Source organism: Ambystoma mexicanum, chromosome 12 (assembly GCF_040938575.1).
Source record: "Ambystoma mexicanum isolate Mex_15411 chromosome 12, UKY_AmexF1_1, whole genome shotgun sequence".
In the NCBI taxonomy this organism is placed as follows: domain Eukaryota; kingdom Metazoa; phylum Chordata; class Amphibia; order Caudata; family Ambystomatidae; genus Ambystoma; species Ambystoma mexicanum.
Genome location: NC_090936.1, coordinates 1,177,399,534 through 1,177,423,241, shown reverse-complemented (window position 1 = coordinate 1,177,423,241; position 23,708 = coordinate 1,177,399,534). Strand labels below are relative to the sequence as shown.

At 45.8% G+C, this 23,708-nt stretch overlaps 1 protein-coding gene across 1 annotated transcript in view; it reads left to right on the top strand.

Moving 5' to 3' along the window:
- The window catches only part of CCDC38 (coiled-coil domain containing 38), a 1,810,821-nt gene that overhangs the window by 1,332,620 nt on the left and 454,493 nt on the right, over window positions 1-23,708 (top strand). Inside the window, exon 13 of the mRNA XM_069629826.1 lies at window positions 16,562-16,713. Within this exon, the coding sequence (XP_069485927.1) occupies window positions 16,562-16,713 (152 nt within the window). The remainder of the gene's footprint in view (window positions 1-16,561; window positions 16,714-23,708) is intronic.

Genomic DNA, 23,708 nt, shown 5'->3' with positions numbered 1-23,708 from the left:
TACAAAACAATTTTCTTGTCTTTGTTAGTAACAAAGTCAAGAAAATTGTTTTGAAACATTGGCATTTCTTATCAGAAGACAGGGCATAAGTACTAACAATGATCCAACAACGATTTTTGACCAACCCAAAATGGCCGCCGGCGCGCGATGACGTCATCACGTTGATGACGTCACCGCGTTGCATGCCGGCGACATTTTTTTAATATAAAAGCAAGCGGGACAACCAGCAACGCGTTTTCACGCGAGCAAGGTGCCCGGATGCTACTACTTTGGCTTACACAACAGGTAAGACTCCCCCTGCGGGGAGGTTGAACTCTAGCCGATAGAACAATTTGCACATAATATTTGTTAGAATTTGAACATACATTGGTTATTGTTTATATCACCAGGACGTTAAAGAAGTGATATTAAGGACATGCAACAGCTAACACAAATAAGCATGCTTGAGTGAAGAGAAATTGGATAAATTACCAACAAGGAAGCACAGTAAATCAGGCCAAAGATTTAAAGCAACGTTTTACACAGGTACCCTTTTTGTAAAATGTATAGTAGAGCTGACTTTAAGCATAATTCAAAATATATGATTATTTCTTTTGTTAATGTAAAGTTACATAAATACCTTAGTTAATCTTTATTTTTTCTTATTATTAACAGTTCCTGATGAAGGTCTATCATTGACCGAAATGCATTGAACAGTATAATGTTTGCCAAAGGCCTCAGAAAAATGTAAATGGTTGAATAAAAATATTCTTACCATAAATTCATCGGAATCATCAACACTTTCTCAAGAATTATTGAAGAAATGAAATATTTTTCAAAAAGAAATTTAGTGGGATACCCACACGAGTCCTTCCAGCAGACTGGTGATAATTAACCAGACAACATTACATTAGTATTTTCCACCTCCCCAAGCAATGGGGAGGAATCTGGCAACAGGACTAAATATCTCATCAAGCACAGACTACTTTATCAATTAATAAGTAGTGCCCACTTTTTCTCTTATTTGGACATTAACTATTTGTACTGCTCACTTACTCTTGAGATAAGTCTGGCTGCTCCGCTACTGCTACCACTATAACTGTGTAGTACAGGCTTGTACCAAAGGTGAAATTGTACTGTCACTTGTAGTCTTAATTGTGTGTAGTGTTCCCAAAGAGTACTGCATATAATTCTGCCTAACAGTCCCTTTCAGCCACAGTGTCGGATAGTATCACGTCCACTACCCTGGCAAGTATCTGCCTAATTGCTTGCTCTTCATTGGCCAGCATAGAACATAGGCCAAAACAGCGTCCATATTGACAGCTATGGTATTCATACTTGGCCTAAAATAGAATCATCAGTACTGTCCTCATCCTGGATAGTTGTTGCTGAATTATCTAGGCTTGAATCGACTGGGTCGGACACATGCCTGTTAGTTCTATCCTCAAGGTCCGGTGTTGCAGACAAATTCATAGGAGGTGGTGATGTTCTCCTTCTAATCTGGGTGAATCCCCCTTCCCAGATTCAAGCAGGATGTGTTCAATAGTTCCAAACAAACCTTCAGGAAATCCTGTCTCATAACAAATTTCCAGTTCAGTTTTTTTTGTTCCACCATGATAACCAAAGTTAACCAAACCAAAGTTCCAAGATTGTATTCAACCAACAGTTCAAAGGTATTCAACAATGATTCCTCTTTCTACTTGTGACAAAGATCTTGAAACCATGTCTTCTCTTCAGCACAGAATGATTCCTTGCTTCATTGGTTTCAACAAAAAGGTCTTTGTCAGGATATTTCAGCAATAGTTCATAAAACCATGTGGTTGAAAATAGAAGAAGAAGTATCTGGCTTTACAAAAGAATGGGATTTCTCAGGGTTTAAATTGGTGACAATTACAGATTTCTCTTCCTTATTTCTCTGGGACTCATAAATGCTTATATAAATTTATAAATGTCAGTAACCTTAAAAGGGTTTATCTTATTCATAATACCTGACTGGTTATCATGGTCTTCACCCCCAGTCTGACAGACAGATTAAGAAAATAAAGATTCTTGCTGACAACAAGCCATTACATATTCCGGTATGAAGGACATTCCCTTTCTTAAGGAAGACAAATACTGCATCTCATCCCATGACATCCTCCTGTTCTCCTGCGGCCCTTCTGCTCCCAGATGATACACCAGGCTAATACCACCACCAGGGTCAGGATCAGAAAGCATCTGCCTTTCCCTGGTCACCTGGGAGGAGACTTTAGGCAGGGTTTTTGTGAGGACTGCGCAGGATTCATCACACATTGCTGTGTGAAAGGATCTATTTCCGACGGAGTGACTCCTCAATATCTGGCAATATATATCTAGCTTGAAAGCGTCTCTGATGTGTTCAGCAAGATTCCAAGCTCTTGGAATGTGTGAGCTGTAACTCTTCCCTTTTGCAAAGGATGAAGGCGGACTACTGGTTGTTGACGATTGGTTGTCAGGACATATCTGAAAGGAAAACTGGGATGTTATGTTTTTTCAATGCCTTCATAACCATAGTAAAAAGTAATATATTGTTAAAAGAGAGATTCTTGTGTACCTGTGTCAGGAGCAGGGTATGAATCAACTCAAGTGAAAGGGGCATATGCTAAGAGGACCTAATGTCCAATCCCATTTTTAATTCACGCACAGTTCGGTGAAAATCTGCACCTAGGAAAACGTACTTCAATTTTAAGGATTTTTAAGTGCCCCGCACACGTCTTACTTGGCATTGGCAGATGATCCAGACAATGGGCCCTCCAGCTGATTTTAACAGTGCGACAGACTCTTACCTGGGCAGGTCCGTTCAGATTGCTCCTATTATACTAGGGGCCGCCTCCTCAACACCTACTGGGGCAGGACAGTGCACGTTTCCTTTTCGTGCCATAGGGGTCTCCTTTGACTCTTAGGTGGGTAAGACCGTGTAGCCACTTGCTCTAGACATCTTCTTGGGTATGATTTTCTCCACACTCTACCTGCCTCCTTTTCGGATTTGCGATTATCTCGCCCCCAGCCAATGTTCTCGCTCTTGGCTTGAACCCAATGTCACAAACCCCATATCACAAACTTGTCTTAAGTTCTGGTAGTTATGTAGCTACCATCAAGATCAGGAGTAGAGCCCCCAGAAGCCTATTGACTTTCTACTACTCTTCAGTATCCTCTGGCTTTTGCCAGAGTCTGTGTCAAAGCTCCCATCAGGCTTCTTGCTCTATTCTTTGTTACGACTACCAAATCTCTCACAGTGTAGCATATTTGGCTGGGCTACCTCCTGTTCCAGACCACTTACAGGGCGGCCTCTTTGGCTCGGCTACTTTCTGCTCCCCCCCACTGCTTCTCATGCTCCTCTCACTGCTACAACATTGATTCACTGGAATACTGTCCTAACTCCAACCGAGCCTATTGGTTTGTGCCTCTTTTTATATTGAGGCTTTAACTCTAATTGCTCCCTCAAGAGTTCTGATTGTTTGGTCAGTTTCTGCACAAACGTTTTTATTTGACATAAAAAGAAATCAGAATGTGCAGACGAGGCTTCAGGCATTGCAGAATAGGGCTATCCAGATTGTTTTTGGGTTAAGGACACACAACCATGCATTAGAGCATGTGAAGAGTCTTCGATTAATGCCTTAAATTGCCTTGTTGAGTTTAAAGTGCTACGTCTCTTCTAGAAAATGGTTCATGATTTTGCCCAACCTATTTAAAAGAGGTTGTGCAGTGCTTTTAGACCACCAGAAACATATGATCACAGGCTGATCCCAAATTGAAAGTTAAGCGATTTGAAAGAGTGTCTGGATGGAAAATCCTTACAGTTTGCTGGTTTAATGTTGAGGAATTCCTTACTACAATATTTGTGAAACCATAGTCACCTGTTTTTTTTATTTAAATAGAATTTGAAATATTTTCTTTTATTTCAGGCTACTTAATTACCTAGTTTTATAGATTGTTTAAGGACTGTACCTTATGGACTGAATTCTGTCTTTACATTATGGGTCTGATTTTCTATCAATTATTCAGTAACTTGCCAATGACTGCTTTACTTGTATTGTGAATGTAGTGTTGTTGTTACATGTTTAGCACCTTGAAGCTGGTAAATATGGCATTGTAGTGCTTTAAAAGGAACAAACACAAAATAATTGCCCCCTCTCTAAGAATTTGTGGCCTAACTGGTGCCGTCCAACTATCTGAAGATAATCTGAATCCAGAAGTGTGCGATCTGCGAGGCAAGCTGAGGATCGAACAATTCCAGTGAGTGAAGCACAAGGGTGACCCAAGGGATGCCAGTTCTGCACTTTACCTGCATCAGTACTTAATCTTAAAAACCCACAGAACGCTCTCTAGCGAGTCTGACCTATATAAATGTTTACACCTACAATTACTGGGTCCCCAGGAGAGAAGGCCATGCTCGAAAGCAATGTTCATGAGAAAATTCTATCTGGTTGCTGCACATTCTGTCTCTCCTGCCGCTATCTATATTTAGGCCGCATACCAAGATTACCATGCGCCACACTGAACACCTGGCTAACTTGGTAGCTTTTTGATGCCTCGCAGCAGAAAACAGGGATGACGCTGTAAGTGAGAATGCAGATTTCTGCAAACAATAGAATCACAGGGTCTGTGCACACCACGTCCTGGATGTGACATCCTCCCACTGAGATTGCAGAAGGTTCTTGAAAAGTTTTCTTATGCAGTATCCGGACAAGAGCGAAGAACCTATACTACCAGGTACTTTGGACTTTATCATGAATCGCAGGAAATCGGAGAAAGGTATGTGAACCTTGCTAGGGTTGTTGGTAGCAGAGTTAACAAGCCTTCTTAATATCAATATAAGCCCCCCTCTATTACTGGGTCTTCTGGCAGTCATTCAGAATAGAAACATTTTAGGGCATGCTCTTATGGATATCAGTGGAGAACGAAAAGGGCTCCAACCACAGATATACTTCTAGACACTGTCCTAATGTCAGGGTGTCTGCATGATTCTATTATGAAAACCTCAGGGTAGTGCTTCAAGTAGTAAGCTAAATATCCTTTACATGCATAATCAGGTCATCAAATATGACAGAAGAAGGCGCAAATCCCTCATTCTTAATTATAATTAAATTCAATTTACTGATTGTTCATGTTAACCAAAAAATCATGAACCATAGCTGGCTAGTTTGTAAACAGAGAAATAAGACATGAATACAATATTTGGAAAAATAATTTCACAATGGATACTCTCGCTGTTCAATAATCACACAGTGAGTGGGTTAGTATCATCTAGGGGTGCAAAAAACATTTGTGCACAATGAAAGAGAAAAACGAAGAAAGAAACAAGGTGTTTGCAGTTGTATCAACAAGATGTTCAGTATTTATACAACACAATTAGAAAGAATATACTGGCCAATCTTTTGGTCCCCATGTGTAGCAAAGGCTGACTAGTAACCCCGCCTTGAGTTGGATGCCCAAAAGGGTAAGTTTCACGGGTTAAACTGAATTTAGTCAGGGCAGAGCCAAATTGGTTTATCCAAAAGATGTATATTAATAATACACAGAAAACAAGGGAAAGTATTAGTAAGGAAAACCCGATTTGTTGGTCCACAAGCAAGGCAAGGTGCACAAGTTGCCCAGCTATACTTAGAGGGACGGAAGACTCAAATCAGGGTGTCAATTGAATTGCATAAACAGAGGACCAAAACCATCGGTCTACGCCAGGGGGAGGGGCCCCCTATCTATTGTAAAGGTCAGTGGGGCACGTTAAGTGCTCGGCCATGGGGTGTTTCGGCTGGAAAATGGAACGCCTTCGTCTGGGCCTCCGTTATGGGGATCTCTGTAAAATGAAAGGAGAAAGGAAGAAAGAAAAGAAAAAAAAGGAAGAGTAAGATCTTAAGTAAGGTCTCAGTACCTGATAAAATCGGAAAGTGCTAAAAAGATGAAGTATTGTTGCCTGGCATGCAATCTAGGTAAAAGGGCGGCTGCCTTCCTCGGCACTCCGTGCCTGCGGCTGGTCCGGCGGGTCCCCGTTCACATGAGGAGCGCCGACACGCCACGCCGCTCGACCGCGGACCTCAGTGGATCTCCCGGGCCCCCAGGGCGGAGGTGCGCCGATGCGCTGCAGCCGCTCGCCTGCGGGCCTCCTATTGACACGAGCGGGTACGATGTACCCCTCGTCGCCAGTTGTAGGGTTTTGCGCGAGCCCCTTAAACCGCGTAGGAGAAGTATCACGCGGGAGCCGGGCTACGTGCGACTATCTTTATTCGTTGCACAACAGGAACTGCCCCAACATTCCATAGCCCCCTCCCTAGCCCAACGTCACTTCCCCCTGTAAGGGAGAATAAGACCGCAACGGCGGTCTGCCCACACAACGATGTGGGCGGGCTGCAGAGCCGTCATGAACAACCTGACAGTCATAGTCTGATATGTTAAAAGAATGGAGTTGCGAAGATGCCAACCTGTGGGTGGGAACCGCTGGATTTCGCTGTGACGGGGACGGGATCCTGTATATCACTAGAACCCAGGCATCCAAATGCAGGGTATGTCCGGCTGCCAAGTTGTGGATGCAACTACAGGGGGGTATTTGATGTCCCGTGTGTAGTAAGAAGGATCACCTCAAGGGGTGAGAATCTAAAATACAAGTGTAGAAACAACGCTGTTGTGGTATTATATTAGTATGTAGGGCCAGAGAAAGAGCTAAGGGTACACCACATTATATATAATTGAACGCAAAAGTCGCTGTACCTTTGTGGTCAATCATAATGGGTTGATTCCCAGTCAGGAGGTGAAGGATGAGCTTTCTGGAGTACTTCTGGCTGGCGATATCTGTCAGCCTGTCTTGTACACCACAGTGTAAAGCTGCAAGGAGTAGGCAGAAAAGTGCCGAAATTAACACAAAAGGGGGTTTGGAGTAGGAAAACAGCCTACTTGGAGAAGGGCTTGTGCCTCTAGAGCGCTCGACTACTAAACTAAGGTAGAATCGAGCCTCAGTGGTTAAGAAATGTTCTGTGGGTCTCCGTTGCGACTGGTACACGGAGCTCTCCTGCAGCCGCGAGGGAGCTGTACCAATGAATGGTATGGTGCGCTCGGGACTAGTGTGAAGTAGTCCTGCGCATGTGTAAGACACAGGTTAGCTTCTACGTTGTCATGACAACGCTGATGGAGTCGCGGCAACCGCGATTGGAGCCGTGGAAGAGCAGAATCGTGAACAGAGACTGCTAGTGTGTCCCTCACTCACACAAACCGGAGGTTGTAAGTCGGGGGAAACATGTTATTGGTATGGAGGCTGCGTCTTGAGAACAAAAGCCAAGAATATATGTAGAGTAGCCATAGGTAGCTACGGACATGGCACCACAAAACGTGTCGGCCTATCTGGTGTTTACATGGTGTAAAGTGATCTCACTGGATATCAGAACTCAAGGCAGTCTATCAATTATCAGTATTGGGCATGTTTGTTTGGGATCCAGTGTGTTCAATGCCAAAGAGAGACCTGATTTCTTTATTATTACTCACACAAAGGAGTGTGCCAAGATCCTCTGCCCCTTTTCAACTGTGGGTAACAGAGTCATTATTTAGTTCATCCTTTTGGAATCTGGTACAACAGCCTGCCCCATGCCTCTAACCTTGGTTCTGAAGTTTAGCTCTATCTCACTTTTGTATGGGTTCCTCTGTGCTCTTTGCTCTCACCCAGGAATGTGTCCTGATGATGTCGCATTCCAAAATACTGTACTCAGATTTTGAGCGATGTACGATCTAAGTTCTATGTCCGAGACCCCCGGAGGGAGGTGCCTTCTGCATCCTTCAATGAGCACATTCAGGTTTCACATCATTTTGCAATTAACATTATCCAGTAGCCACTAGAATCACTGTTTTGGTTAATTCTCTGATAGATCACATGCATGAATTTCCTGATTGATAGAACCCACGACTGAATATTTTGTAACCTTGTTATTGAATTATTCCCCAGACTTGACTCCTTTTCATTATCCCTACTGGTAACCTATACTGCCTGAACTCTGTATTGGGTAGTCTGGTATGTTTGTCCAGCCCGTAGAGGTGATAGTCTAATCTGTCAGCCCCATTTCCTTCCTGCTTCACCACAATCTTTAATTGCCCCTCCAACTGTGTGCCTTTCTGTCCAACTGCATCCTTGGATGTCTTACCCATTGTCTATCTAGAGCCAGCCAAGCATGGGCCTGACATCTGTGATCTTATCACATTGAGGTTTGCACAGTTCTCAGCATTTTAGGGGTGTTGAAGACGGAAGCTGACACAAAGGTGGCATATTGGTTGCTATAGACTTTTATTGTAGTGAAGAAAAACCTCACTGTCCCTATCTCTAAGAGGGGGTTACCTGCCTAAAGCTAATACTAAAGGATTTGTAAGAATGTCAGTCAAAATCAAAGTCCACTGTGCCGGGTCACAACCTACTTACATTACAACTAAAGAATAATATAACCCAACAGAAAGTAGCTTCTCCAGGATAAGGACTCACTTCTCCCGGTATGTGGGTGGCGTTCCCACAATGTATTCTTGTAAACGGATCCTAGGCGGAATGACTCCCTTCCCCTGGCTTATAGTTCCAAAGCCTTGTACAGTGAACTTGCTGGACCAGGAGATGACTCCCTTCTCCTGGTACTGGTCTGCACTTTTCCAATACAGTTCACAAAAAGGCCAGGGGGAATGACTCCCTTCCCCTGGCATCTCTTCAGTGTAACTGAAAGGATTCACTTTCCTCACCAGGAGAATGACTTCATTCTCCTGGTGTTTGCGAGTTCTTTTTCAACTTGGCTTTTATCTTGGCACTCTTTCATGATATTGGGGTCCCAGACCCTTCTCTGGTGGACAGTGGGCTTATCTCTGCCACTGATAGGATGATTTCCTTGAATACTAGGTTCTCTTCTGATGGAGTCCTAGACCCTTCTCTGGTGGTCAGTGGGCTTATCCTTGCCACTGGTATGAGTAAGATTCGCTCAGATGCTTGATTCTCTTATGTTGGGGTCCCAGACCCTTCTCCGATGGTCACTGGACTTATCTCTGCCACTGGTACAAGGAAGATTTCCTTGGATGTTTGACTGTCTTCCGTTGGGGTCCCAGACCCTTTTCTGGTGGTCAGTGGGCTTATCTCAGCCACTGGTACGAGGACGATTTCCTCAGATGCATTCTTTGCCTTGTTTTGGGTGCCACGACCCTTGATGGCCCTCTATTAGGCCTTACACTTGCTCTGGCATGAGGCGTAGAGCTCTCTACTCCCCTCACATCCCTACCGGTCTGTCCGTGCTTCCCGTTACCTTTTGGGACTTGCTCACACATCGCTGGTCTCTCCAGGGACTGGGGTCAGTCTCCTTTCTGCTTTCTGCAGCCGGCTGCTTCATCACTGCTTCTGCGGCAGCTCTGCCTGTTGCGGCTCCTTGCAGTCTCTGCACAGTTCGGTGCCTGCGCAGTCCACCTCCTCCTAGAGGTCATGCAACTGCCTCGCCTGCTTCCTGCTGGCCTCGGTCCTGCTGACGCAGGACCCGTCACAGACTGCCTCGGCCACTCGCCAGCGTCCTCTGCCGAGCCCTCTCTTCGGGTTGAGTGCAGACTTTGAAACTCCTGGGTTCTTTACAACCAGGGAGGAAGACCTTGAGTCCTTCTTCCCATGCCACATTATAGGGCGTACTCCGCCCCAGCATAACGTCAACACCTGTTGTCAATGGCTCCTTGGTATTCCTCATGCCTCCTATGAACTACCTTGTTTCAGTACTAGTACAGTCAGTAATCCTCATGTTTTCTGTGCTCTTCTTCGTCCTGGTATTTTCTGACTTGGTTGTACCCATTGCAATATAAAAATACATCAGTTTACTTTCAATATAGTGGTTTGAAATGGAGGGGGGGCTAAGGCATGTGGGTGTGTGATGTTGTACAACGGGTTGTACCCAATGTGATTGTCCTTGTCCCCAGAGGGGGAGTTCCTGCCCATGGGGTTCTTCTGCATTAAACCACCCCCAGAGGGACTATTGGGTAGCGACTGCACCTCCCTAGCCTCATGGGAAAGGGCTCCCACTTGGGGAGAAGTGACGATACCTGGCGAATCATCACAGCATTAACATATGTTTTTCACACATACTATTTGTTTTATCCCATACTGGACATTTACACCCATACCTGCAGTATCAAGAATGTTGCAAAAGTCATAATAGTAGTTGTCTTCTTCTGTCAATTACTAAGCAAAAGAGAGAAGCCCGCACGTTATGAAAACTGAGAAAAGGTTGACGCCATGCAGTAGGAAAAGCAAACATAAAAGAAAGGGCTATGTCATGATTTATGATCACATTAAAAAATCCATTAAGGACATATAGATCACAGTGTCCAATATAATTAAAAGCATATATAGTGAATCGATGCGCTGCTGTTTAATCAACATCACTCAGTTACAGGCCTGGCATAGAAAGAATTTGTAATAAGAAAGGAGTATTTTCAACAAAGCCATCATCACATGACTTATACAATGGGTTCATCACCTATTTACAAATCAACACAGGCATGACACATTTAACCAACACTGAGAAGTAAAGTGTCAAATAAAGCTAAAGGCTTCTCTCTTTTGCTTCACAACTTCAGTAGAATGGAGTATTTTGTGCTTTCCGTTGCTATTTCCTTATGTCAATCAGCCAAAAAGAAAATGCCAGTAAGAGTTATCAGTACATCAAACACATAAGCATGAGGTGCCTTATGAGAACCTCTTAATAAACTCAGGTATGTCACTTCAGGCAGCTGATCGCGATTGGCTGGTTGGCCCAATTCACGAGGATGGCTTGCAGTTGTAATGTGGGACTTGGACCTGGCTAGTTTCTCCTCTTGTTTCTGGTTGTTGCACCCTAAACTTGCCCCTGGTGTGGACTCCATTAGCCTATCTGTTCTTAACTGTTTAGGAGTGGAGACTGGGTGGATGGATGCATGGATGTCTCCCTTCCTAATTAAGTTCCCTTACGTTCTCTCTGTAAATTTAGGTCGGATTTCTGCACCAATGTGAGGGCAGCCGAACTTGCAGGCACTGCCGCTTCTTCGGTACTGCCATTCCTTTATTCTCTTAGGGGGGTGGTAGCTAAGGTGATCTCAGTTCCAGCAGAAGCAAAAACACTGTGCTTTTGGGAGAGTCTGATTTAACGTTCCCATATGGTGTATGTTTCGAAGGTGTAGGGCTTGTGTCCCTTAAACTACCCTATCCCTAGTTGGCCCGGTGAGTGTGACTTGCCCTAAAATGGGGACTATGTGAGGGTGACCAAGGGGTTCTCTCTCTATCACCCCTGGGCCCAGCCTGTACTAACTTGGGAAGGCACTCAGGCCATCCCAGAGGAGGGCCCGAGAGCAAGGCAGAAGACTTCATCACACACTTAATAGTTGTAAAATAGACCCTGAAGTGAAATCATAGTGCCCACTGTCATTATAGGTGATATAGACATAGATAGCACAATTTAAATAACTGCCCAGAAAGAAAGTATGCATTCTTAAAATGCCAAACGGCATAGTATGTTGAATTGGCATAGCTGCTACACATATTACAGTAACCCTGTGATTGTGCTAGTTTCAAGGTACCCTTTATATCTAACTTAACCACTCTCTATATATAATATGACGTGATATGGCATTTATAACGTGTCTGTGCACAAGTGTTTCGGTATGACTGTATGACTTACTGTTTCCACTTTTTCCAAGCCTTTTGAGACCAGTGGGGTTTGGAGCTACATACATGCTGACATATTTTAGCCATTTATAGCACAAACATACAATACCAGATTGGCCTCTGTGTGCTACTTGGCAAAATAAGTGGTTGAGAGGGGAACAGTAGACTTGAGCTTTGTTGAATTCAGGGTGTGATCCCCAATGTCTTGAATGGTTTGAGGGCAGGGACTCCAGAGAGGAGGAGTGAAGATGGAGATGACATGGGCCAGTCTGCCTCTGATTGACTGCAGACTGTATTTGTGTATGGGGTGTAAGTTGCACACTGGCTCAAGTGCAGGATTTCTTTGGTGGCTCCGTCATCAAGTTATCACACAACCCCTTACAGACCTTGTGGTGGTGCACACACAGACTTGCCCAGTAAATGTATAATTTGATATGATATGGCATTCATAACTCATCTATACACAAGTGTTTCAAGGCATGACGAGGCAAGGGAGGGGGAACAGAGACAACGATCTTACTAGGCCATGTGACATTGAGATTGCGCAAGCGCAGGGTAGGGGGGAAAGGGAAAGTGCGGGGGAAGGTGGAGGGGGCAGTGCAGTACATAGGATCAACATTAGTAAATAAATTAATACATAAAAACAATAGGTGGGAAGGGCGGCCAGCTAGTGGCATGTGCAGACAACAAGTGTCAAGAGCTGGAGGGGACTGTAGGGATACAGAAACAGCCCCCAAGTGCAGGGGTTGCCCGGGAGACAGTGCAGTTGTGCAGCAGGTGGGGGAGAGGATCTGGGCCCGAGATCTGAGTGTAGCCAGGTGACCAGTGCAGTTACAGTCAGGCGTTCAGTAGGGGAGAGGAGGAGAGAAACCAGAAGCAAAGATGAAGGTCATGAGGTGCTTCTGGAACCGGAGATGGTTCTCCTCGAGTTTCAGGGAGGCCGGTGGCTGTTCCAGAGGGAGGCCCTAGCTGAAGAAAGAGATCTACCACCAACTGGTTGCTGGAGAAGCAACTGACCCTGAGGGAGGTGAAGGCGGATCAGTGAAGAGATCAAGAAGGAAGATATTTAGGAAGAGAGAGTTGAAGGTATTGAGGCCCCAGGCCCCGGAAGGCCTTGTGGACAATGCAGAGGGTTTTGAACTTAATCCTCGCAGCCACTGGGATCCAATGCTGAGATTGCAGTCCTGGAGAGATACGATCCTTGGGCTTGAGGCCAAGGACAAGTCTTGCAGTCCTGTTCTGAATGAATTGCAGAGAGCACAGAGTAGAAGCAGGCAGATTTAGAAAGAGGCTGTTGCAGTAGTCCAGCCTAGAAAAAACCAGAGCTCTGCATACAGTGAGCTTCTGGGGAAGGAGAGGAAAGGAAGAATACCTCTGGGGAGATGCAGCTGGTAGTGTGACTTCCTAGCGATGTCAGAGATGTGAGGAGAGAAGGAGAGTGTGGAGTCGAAGATGACCCCAAGGTTTCTAGCCTCATGGGTGGGAGAAGGAAGAAGACCAAGAGAGGCCGGCCAGAGAGTGATAGGAAAGGAGGGAGCAGGTGTGCCAATGAGGAGAATCTCAGTTTTACTGGCATTAAGGCAGAGATCATTGGCGGCACACCACTCCTGGATAGCGGACCGACAGTCAGAGATGAGAGAAGGAGAAGATGTGGCGGAAGGGAGCCCGAAAAGGAGCTGAGTGTCATCCTCATAGCACTGAAAGTTGGGGCAGAGAGCAGCAATGCGGTGGGCAAGAAGTGCAGGGTATTGATTGAACAGCCAGGCAGAGAGGTTAGACCCCTGGGGAATACCACAGGTAGAGATAGAGATAAAGGAGAGGAAGGGCTCAAGTTGGACCTGGTACGGTCGATCAGAGCAGAAAGAGGTCAGCCAGGCCAGGGCCTGATCAGTGATACCGAGGTTATCACGGAGACGGTTCAGCAGGATGGCATGTTTGACCGTGTCAAAAGCAGAAGAGAGATCAAGTAAGATGAGGACACAGGGGGTATTGGAGTCAAGGTTAGAGAGCAGGTCTTTACAGATGTTCAGGAGAGCATTTTCCGTGCTACTGGCAGCTCTGAAGCCACACTGATTGTCATGGAGACAACCAACCGATTCAGTGGGACGATTAAGCTGGGAGATGGCAAGCTTTTCCAGGAGTTTGCCCAGGAAAGGAGTGATGGAGATTGGGCGGTAGTTTGCAGGGCAGGGGGGGTCGGCTGCGGGTTTCTTAAGAAGAGGGAGCGCAAGGGAGTGCTTCAGGGGGGAAGGGAAGACTCCAGTGGTGAAGGAGTGGTTTCAGAAGTCAGCCAAAGCAGGAGCCAGGGTGTCAATATGGTCCTTGATGGTTTTAGAGGAAAAGGGGAGAACCTGTTTTGGCGAGACGTTCATAGGTCGGACTTGTCTAGAAAGCTCATCTGGGGAGAACAGGGGAAAGGCAGAGAAGGATCTAGGAGGGGTAGCCACAGAAGGGCGAGAGGAAGAGCGGGGAGTAGAGGGAGGAGGAGAGGAAGAGAGAGAGGACAGGATGTCATGAGTTTTAGAGATGAAATGAGGAGCCAGGGCCGTGCAGAGGGCCTGGGAGGGGACAGGAGAGGTAGAGACTGCAGCAGGATTGGCCAGCTCCTTGCAGATTTTAAAGAGTTCGGCCTAGTTGTTGGATGCCGCTGAGACACGGGCTTGGATGAGGGCTCTCTTCTTGGTGCGGACAGAGAGAATCGGTATTGCCTATGGAGCAGCTGGCAGGCCAGTTTGTCAGAGGATGTACAGGAAGCACGCATTTCCTCCCAGCCACCCTGCACTTGCGTTTAAGGGTGATGAGGTCTTAGTCGTACCAGGAGTTGCACTTGGCTTTGGGCTTCAAGCGGATCCTCATGACAGGGGCAATAACATCAAGAGTATCAGATATAACAGAGTGGCGCATAGAAAGGGCTGCGTCAGGGTGTGAGTTAGCCAAATGGGAATGGGGGGTGAGGAAGTGGTGGCAAAACCAGAACTGACACACAGTGGCAGTGCTGGAGTTGGGTTGGTCCTTGAGGGGTGGAGAGAGTGAGCTCGGAGGAAAGGAGAAAGTGATCACACAAGGAGAGAGGATTGGTGAGAGGGATAGAAAGGGGAAGGTCTGTAGAGATCAGAACATCCAGAGTGTGCCCTGCAGAGTGAGTCGGGCCAGAGGGTGGGATAGAGAGTGAGAGAGAGATGCAGAGGTCGCGAAAGAGTCCAAAGGAAGGACAGTAAGCATCCAGGTGGATGTTAAAGTCTCCAAAAAGGAGTTGAATGGTCGAGACCAGGGGGGAAAAGGAGAGGTCTGCTACTCAGAGAGGAAGGAGGAGATCTGACCAGGTGGGCGATAGATGGTAGCCACAGTAAGGGAATGGCTAGGAGAGAGAGAGAGCCTGCAGATGAGGCATTCTAAAGAGGAATAAGCTTGCGTAGGAATGACAGAGGCAGGAATCCACTCAGGGAAGATCAGGGCTACACCCCCTCCAGAACGATTGGACCTGGGCGCGGAGAGGATCTTGTAGCCGTCCGGACGAGAGTGTCAAAGCTTGTGACAGAGCTGTCCGTGAACCATGTCTCAGTGAGAACAAGGACATCAAGGACAAGTTCTTCAAGCAGGTAGCAGATGTCAGAGGAGTGTTTGACAGCTGAGCAAGAGTTTAGAGTGGCAATATGGAGAAGGTTGCCATCCTTGAAAGACTTCCACGGAGGGGTGCAAATCAAAGGTACGCCCTGCAGAGGTGTAGAAGAAGCCCGAGGGGGGGCAGAAGAGGAAAGAGGAGAGGGCAAGGTAGCCAAGGAGGAGACAGCAGGGGGTGGGTAAGGAAGCCATGGAGGGAGGAGAGGGGACAGCAGGAGAAGAAAAGAAATTGATGAGGTGCAGGAAGCGTCTTTCAAAGAGGAGAAGGTTGGCCTAATGGCCTTGGGCCAAGACGGTACCATTCAGGTAAACATTAATGATGACTTTAGATGAGTGGAAGGAGGCCAGGAGGGCCTCCCACTGGGTGCCACCAATAATGGGAGTAGAAGAGCAATGAGAAAGCACAGAGAACATATGAAGAGTCCATAGATCTGGTGAGGGAACGACAACGAGGATGTCGGTGAGGGTTTGCCTGGAGGAAGCGTAGGTATAGGTGTCAGCGATAGGGAGACCTGGGTTGGAGACCAGGATGTCCTTTTTAAACTTCTTCCTACCAGATTTAGTGAGGAAAGCAGGATAGTCGATAGAGAAGTAGTAAGAAAAGATAGGAGAGACAGAGAGCACCATAGAATAGGTAGGGAGAGGTGAGAAGAGGAAGAGGAAGGGGAGGCAAGGGGGTAGAGGCGGGGACAACACTAGGGAAGGACACAGGGAGGGGCGCAAGCAGATGAGACAAGGAGGGACGGGACAATAGCAGACAATTGAACAAAACAACAAGAGCTCAGGCAATAGTAGAACAGTTTGCTAGAAGAACGCTTTGCTAAGAGGCAAAATTAAAGACAGCACTACTTTCACAATGCAATTTAAATACTTTCACAATGCAATTTAAATACCGTAATGCTGTAAAGAACTTGGAAGGGACATAAGCTCTTGAAAAGGACAAATGATTAGTAAACCAAGATGCTGATTAGGTGCAATACACCCACCAGCCAACCATCTATGCAAAGAGAGTCATTTGGGATTTTGGGATAGCGGCAGCTTGGATTTATGCCATATGATATAGGAGGAACTATTTTACTTACATCTTAAATACATATGGTTGGCCTTATGGTGTGATGACTATCTTCATGAGGGTGGCCAAAGCCTTTTCTGTACTGTATTCTTGAATGGCACTATTGTTAAGTTCTGTTGTGTGTTTTGTGGTTATGTTTATGATATGATACTTTATTTATATTGCGCTCGTAAACAGTTGTTTCACTGCATTCAACCCTGTATGGTATAAATAACCAACTGGAAGCTTACCCTCTATTCCTTTAGGATCCAGAGATCTACTTTACAGATCCTGAGCAACTGCTTGAAGTCTTCTTAGATCTAGAGGAACAGAATCTCACTCTGATCCAAAACTGCCAGGAAACAGATGAAACGCTGGAAGAAATTCGAGACCGAGGCTTCAAAATACAACAAAAGCTGTAATTGTTTAAAAGTCTTTCCTAGTGTTTTGAAGTTGCATATGCTGTTGCATAATTATAAGATAGTGCACTCTCCAATAATCGAGCCTATGGTTCTCTGTCATCGTACTTGACCTACTTTTCACCTGTTTGAGAATTGAATTCACTTCTAGAATTTTAAATTGAGCCTCTCTCTGCCATGTCCCCCTGTGAATGTGTAACACTCTTCTGGTGATATGGCACAGTACAGAAGCATAATAACATAGCTTAACACCATCACCCCCAGTTTCTGTTTTTCTTGCTTATAAACGCATGTTTAAAACGTTTCTCTGCTTCTCCATCCCCTGTTCATGCAGTGTTTGCCCCCCTACCCTTTTATTCACTGCTATGGGAGTGTTTTTGTTACTCTTTTTTCTAATTGGTTCTTCAAAAATAGAATTATTTTGCCTAATTCACCCCCAATGCTTCATGCATGTCTTATATGACCAGCTTCATGGAAGCACAAGCTCTAGTAGATACTGTTTTGCCGCTGGCCTGCACAAAGGCTGTAATATGTTCCTTGGAAACTTCCACCTGGTAAGTAGCTGTGCTTTATTTGCTAGCTGACACTGCAGTTTTAGAGGGCAGACCTTCATTTGATTCCTAGAAAGGGACTGGTGCTATAGGTATATTTTCTATAGTGCCTTAAGCTGTAAGACCTAAGAAGGTAAAGTGTTCAGTACAGAGCATGATATTAGAAGCAGCAGTGTCTTTCGGTACAGTTGTGAAGTTAGCCAACTGGGTTCCAGAGACTAAATCTTCCTTATTAGGGAAAAACCGGATGACCTATTCAAGCGTGAAAAGGCTACAAAGGTACCATAGAATGGTGACTGAGCTTCAGCACAAAGCCATGAATGCATGCAGCATCCTGGAGTCTTAAGTTACTTCTGGTTAGCAAACACTCTGAAACGGTATGTCGCTGTGATGTGCAGCAGCAGAAGTTGAGATAAATTCCTCCCATTGTCCTCATGCCAAATACTGTTGTGACTGTGGCTAAGGTTACATCAAGCATTCAAATGAGTAATTCTTTTAAGCCATCTTCAGCTAGCACATGGAAGGTAGAGGAGACTTTGCAACCACTGCTACTACCACGGTACAACAGTATTCTTATAACCAATGTGCCTTTCCTGAGCACCATAAAAACATAAGAAGGATAGAAAGGTGTGGAAGGGAAGAAAATGTTTTAGCAGCTACTGAGCACTTCCTTAAGCTGGTTGCCTCCAACAGATAAGTCGATGAATCGTCCTTAGTACAGAGTGGGCAACCCATCATTTTAATTGACCCAGGTGAGCCAGATCATGACACTGCACAGTACTTTGCTTTCCCACTTGGTAAGTTACTTAGTTCACCAGTAAGGGATGCTGCTATCCCAGGTTTTTCCCATCTGATTTAGTGTCGCCATATCTGGATAGGCCTTATTTTGGCCCAAGTCCTTCTGCTCCTCCTCAACCACCATCACTGCTTCAACAACCTCTGTTCTTCAGGTACCATGGCTGGACCTTCTGTGTGCCACGTGGACCTTAGACAACTTGCAATGCTTAAGTCTCTGTTAGAAGTTTGTAAACTGGCAGGGATTGCTTCATCACCTGTGCAACTATGGAATAACCTCTGATACGAGTGCATAGAATCAACAGCAAGGAATGTGTGAACAGGGAGACAACTAAAAATGAAAAGCATGTGTATGGGTATCAAACCCAGGCTGCTCAGTATTTTCTTGTTCCCAAGAGAAGCGTGTTGACCAGGTACTGGACTCTTTCTAGCCCAGATTATGGACATTTAAGGAAATCCTCAGACACCAGAGACATTTCCCGCTTCAGTGCCAGTTCCAGTGCTACAAAACTAGACCTGCTTCTCTTCCACGGCATGATTCGCAAACTGATCCAACTACGAAAATATAAACAAAGGTTGTTTGTTTGTTTGTTTGTTTGTTTGTTTATTTATTTGTATAGCGCTCTTGACCCAGGGGTATATGTGCGCTTTGAACATCAGGTTACAGGCAACAGTAGGGAACAATAGTACAACAGTAATGAGGCATATGTAAAGGTTGACAAGCAGGCAGTTAGTGCATAGATGATAATAGGCAAACATAATAAGAAACATTTGCACATTAGGTATGCATACATACATGGTTGGTTATTTGTTGAGTAACCAAGTGATGACCTTAGTTCTGAAAGGTTGGAAGGTGGGTTTGGATTTGATATCCAGTGGAATGGTGTTCCAAAGTTGTGCGGCCAGAGCTGGGAAGCTGGATCCACCAGCTCTTTTGAGGGAGTATTTGGGCACCGTCAGTTGTAATGTGTTAGAGAATCTGGTGGTTCTGGTGTTCTGTCTTAATGTAAATTTGTTAGTGAGATAGGGCGGGGCTAGGTGGTTAAGAGCTTTATATGTGAGGCATAAGGTTTTTAGGTCTATTTTTTGTTGGATGGAGAGCCATTTGCATGCGATTCTTGTAGCGGAGATATGTTCTCTTCTGGGAATATTTAGGGCGGCACAGAGTGCGTTATTTTGTAAGACTTGCAATTTGTTGATTACTGTTTTGTTGGCACCTACATAGAGACTATTACAGTAGTCCAATTTGGATTGAATGAGTGCTCTAGCTAAAGTGAGGCAGTTGTTAGGGGAGATCAATGGTCTGCAGGCCCTGATTAATTTACCAGTGTAGGCAGTGGCTGAGGCAGTCATATTAATTTGTTTGGCTAGGTTGGTATTCGTGTCTAAATAGAAACCAAGTTTCCGGATGGTATTGGGTGAGCCGACAAGAAGCAGTTCGGTCTTATCATCATTCAGGCAGAGGCCATGTGTGGCCATCCATGCCTGAATGATGGAGAAGACTTCATTGATCCATTTGGCGACCATGTTGTAATTACCGGATAGAGTGAGGAGTATCTGGGTGTCATCTGCGTAGTTCGTGTAGGTGACACCCAGATTGTCCAGCTTGTCGAATAGGGCCTTTCTAACTATATTGTACAAAGAAGGTGAGACACAGGATCCTTGTGGGACACCGCAGGTAATGGGAATAGGGTCGGCTGCTGCTAGGGGTGAGAAGACCCGCATGGTCCTATTGTCCAGGAAGGATTGGATCCATGTGACCGCAGAGTGGGAGAAGTGTGCTGCCGATGACAAATGGTTGCACAGGATTTTGTGGTCGACCAGGTCAAAGGCAGTGGAGAGGTCGAGGAGAAGAAGAATGGCAGCCTTACCTTTATCTTTGAGTTCGTCTATCTGGCACTTGAGATCAACAAGGGCCGTTTCTGTCCCGTGTTGTGGTCGAAAGCCAGATTGTCGAGTTCCTAGTAAATGGTTTTCTCAAGGTAATCCTGGATTTGTAAATAGGCCACTCTATCAAGAATTTTTAGTAAGAATGGGACGGTGGTAATAGGTCTATAATTCGTGGGTATGTCAGGGTCGAGAGTAGTTTTTTTTATCAGTGGTAAGACCCAGGATTGTTTCAGATTACTGGGGACCAAGTTATTGGAGAAAGACAGGTTTATTAATTTAGTAATGAAGGGGGAGAGATCCCTGGCTGCATCTTTTATGATCTGTGCGGGGCAACTCTCCCCCTTGCAGTTCGAGGGTTTCAAAGATGCTATAATTTTCTGTACCTCCGGTATGGAGACCTTTTTGAAGGTAAAGCCTGAGCTAGTGGCGGTAGGTGGAAGAGGGGTGGAACTGGAGGTAGGACCAGGAGTGAGTTGTTGTCGTTTGTTGTCAATTTTGGTTTGGAGCCCTGAAATTTTGTTCCAAAGAGCATTCTGGATCCCTGTGCACCAAGGTTTATCCTTAGTGCAAGAGTCAGTGGGAGGAGTGGGGTTTTCTAATTCCTTTAGGTTGTTAAAGAGCTCCTTTGTGCTGGAGCTTGCCTGGGAGATCCTAGTGTTGAGAGATTCTTTCTTAGCGCGTGTAATCTCATTTTTGTAGAGAGTGGAGATATTGGTGAGATTAGTTCTGTTATTTACTGAAGGCACTGATTTCCATAGTGCTTCGAGTTTACTTTTTTGTTGACGGAGAGTTTTGAGCTCTGGGGTGTACCATGTATTCAGGTGCGCTTTAGGTTTCCCTTTGCGCATTTTCAGTGGGGCAATGATGTCGATGGCTTTGGCCATGGAATCGTTATAGACGTTGACCAATTGGTTCAAGTCAGTTGTAGATGGAAGTGCGTTCAGAGTAGGGATCACCAAGGGTATTAAGGCTTCCGCTGTGATGTTACTCTTTTTCCTAGTTGAACAGCCAGGTGCAATAATAGGCTTTTTATGCACTAAATTGCTGGTATTAATGTCAAATGGGAGGAAGTAGTGATCGGTCCAAATGAGCTGTATGGGATCTTTCACAGTAATGTTGCAGTTAAGGGCGGTTATCCAGTCAAGGATTCTGCCCTTCGAGTGGCTGGGTTTGGAGCAGAATTGTTTTAGGCCATGCTCCCCTAATGCCGTGGCCAGGGAAATGGCTGGGGTGTCGTGAGGGTCATTAAACCCAAGATTGAAGTCTCCAAGTATAATCATTTGTGCTGACGGTTTGGAACTTTCGGCAACTAGTGAGGTGATGTCTTCCTCAAATGAACCAGGTGGGCCCGGGGGTCTGTAAATTAAATGCAGCGTGATAGTGCTTTTAGGGGAAGTTTATAATTTGACTGTGAGATGCTCACATGATTTAAGTGGAGAGGAGGCTAGTCTAATATCAAGCGAGGACTTAAAAATAATGGCTACACCACCTCCTCGAGCGTTAGGTCTATCTGCTCTGAGGATGGTGTAGTTGTCAGGTATGGCTAGGGTGAGAGATGGTCCTGCAGGATCATGCAGCCAGGTTTCGGTTACAGCAAGGAAGTCCAAGTTGTTGGTTAGAATAATGTCTGCGACTTCATTGGAGTGGGCGACTAATGATCTAACATTTAGAAGAGCTCCTTTAGGAATAGGAGGGGTAGAGTTGATAGGTGTTACAGTATGATTGTTGGTCTTATTGGGTGGTTTGGCTGGGCATTTGCTAGATCTGTGGTGGGTTCTGGCACCAAGTCTAATGTTCCGATCGGTAGGGATGAAGGTAGTGGTTCGAGAGACAGTTGGGTTAGCAGTTATGGAGGTGCTGTAGTTGAGGGTGGGGCATGATGCTCTCATGTCGGTGGGGTTCCACTTGGAGACGGCTGAGTGCATAATGGCTGGGACATCAGAAGGGTGTGCATGGCTAAGGGTAGGATAGGCGGATTGTGATACCGGGAGGAAGGCCGGTGTGGTAGGCAGCAATGGTGTGGGGCAAGTGATGGGGTGATGTCTTGGGCAGGCAGGTCTGACTAGACCATTGTTGTAGGCTATGTAACTATTGCCAGTGCAAAGTATGTTGCTTTGCATGACACAAAAGGGGAACATGATTGCGGTAAGGCAAAGTAGCATGCTAGGGCTGGGGTGACGTGCAGAGGAATGGCGAATAGGGGGCATTGGTGACATAAGGTAGGCACAATACAATTCAAGTGTGGACAGGAAGCGACCATAGGGCACAACACAAAATCAAATGTGGTCTGGAGGCGACCATAGGGCACAACATAAAATCAAATGTGGTCTGGAGGCGACCATAGGGCACAACATAAAATCAAATGTGGTCTGGAGGCGACCATAGGGCACTACACAATGCAACTGTGGTCTGGAGGCGACCATAGGGCACAACACAAAATCAAATGTGGTCTGGAGGCGACCATAGGGCACAACATAAAATCAAATGTGGTCTGGAGGCGACCATAGGGCACTACACAATGCAAGTGTGGTCTGGAGGCGACCATAGGGCACAACATAAAATCAAATGTGGTCTGGAGGCGACCATAAGGTGCAAAATCAATGTGGTCTGGAGGCGACCATATGGCACTACACAATGCAAATATGGTCTGGAAGCGACCATAGGGCACTACACAATGCGAATGTGGTCTGGAGGCGACCATAGGGCACTACACAAAGCGAATGTGGTCTGGAGGCGACCAATGGGCACTGCACAATGCAGATGAGGTCTGGAGTTGACCATAGGGCACTACACAATGCAAATGTGGTCTGGAGGCGACCATAGGGCACTACACAAAGCGAATGTGGTCTGGAAGCGACCATAGGGCACTACACAATGCAAATGTGGTCTGGAATCGACCATAGGGCACTACACAATGCAAATGTGGTCTGGAGGCGACCATAGGGCACTACACAATGCAGATGAGGTCTGGAGGTGACCATAGGGCACAATGCACCTCACATGCACTAATATCACACATTGACTGTAGTGCATCAAAGCACCTAGGTACGAGATCACAAAGGGGGCACACATGTACTGAGAAAGGGTGCATTAGGGCGCCTAGGTTCGAAATTGCCTCTGAAGTTACAGTACAGGGCCGACATGTATTGAACTCACACATTGAGTAGGGTGCATCAGGGCACCGGGTCTGAGTTCATGTGTATAAGCTGCCAAAGGGTTGGGTGAGTAGTGTGTCTTTAGGTTAGGGGCAGGATGATGATGCACAGCAAATATCAGAGGAGATAACGTTCCAGTGTGGTATGTGAGGGGTGTGATATGTACACTGATACAAAGACAGATTCTCATCACGGGATTCTTCTTCTGTGTACTGTGATGAATGCCAGGCTATCATCCCTTCTACCAAAGGGGGAACCCCTTCCCATGAGGCCAGGGAGGTGAGGTCGCTACCCGATAGTTGCCCTGGGGGTGCTACTCAGCGGGTGGTTCTCATGGGAGGGGAAACCCCCTGTGGGACCAGTGACGACTATCGTGGGAGAACGCGGTATCCATATAAGACAAACACCTCTCCTTCATGAAGATCTAAATGAAGAAACTGTGATGAGTAAGAGGTGCAGATCCACAGGGATCACTCAGATACACTGTTATGGTGTTGCTTGCTCAATGGAGTGTGATGATGGAGAGTGGAGTGTTGGGTGGACTACACTGCATTGGGAATGTTATGTGTTAGGAATGTTCTTTACTGTTTACTTTTGTTGGGG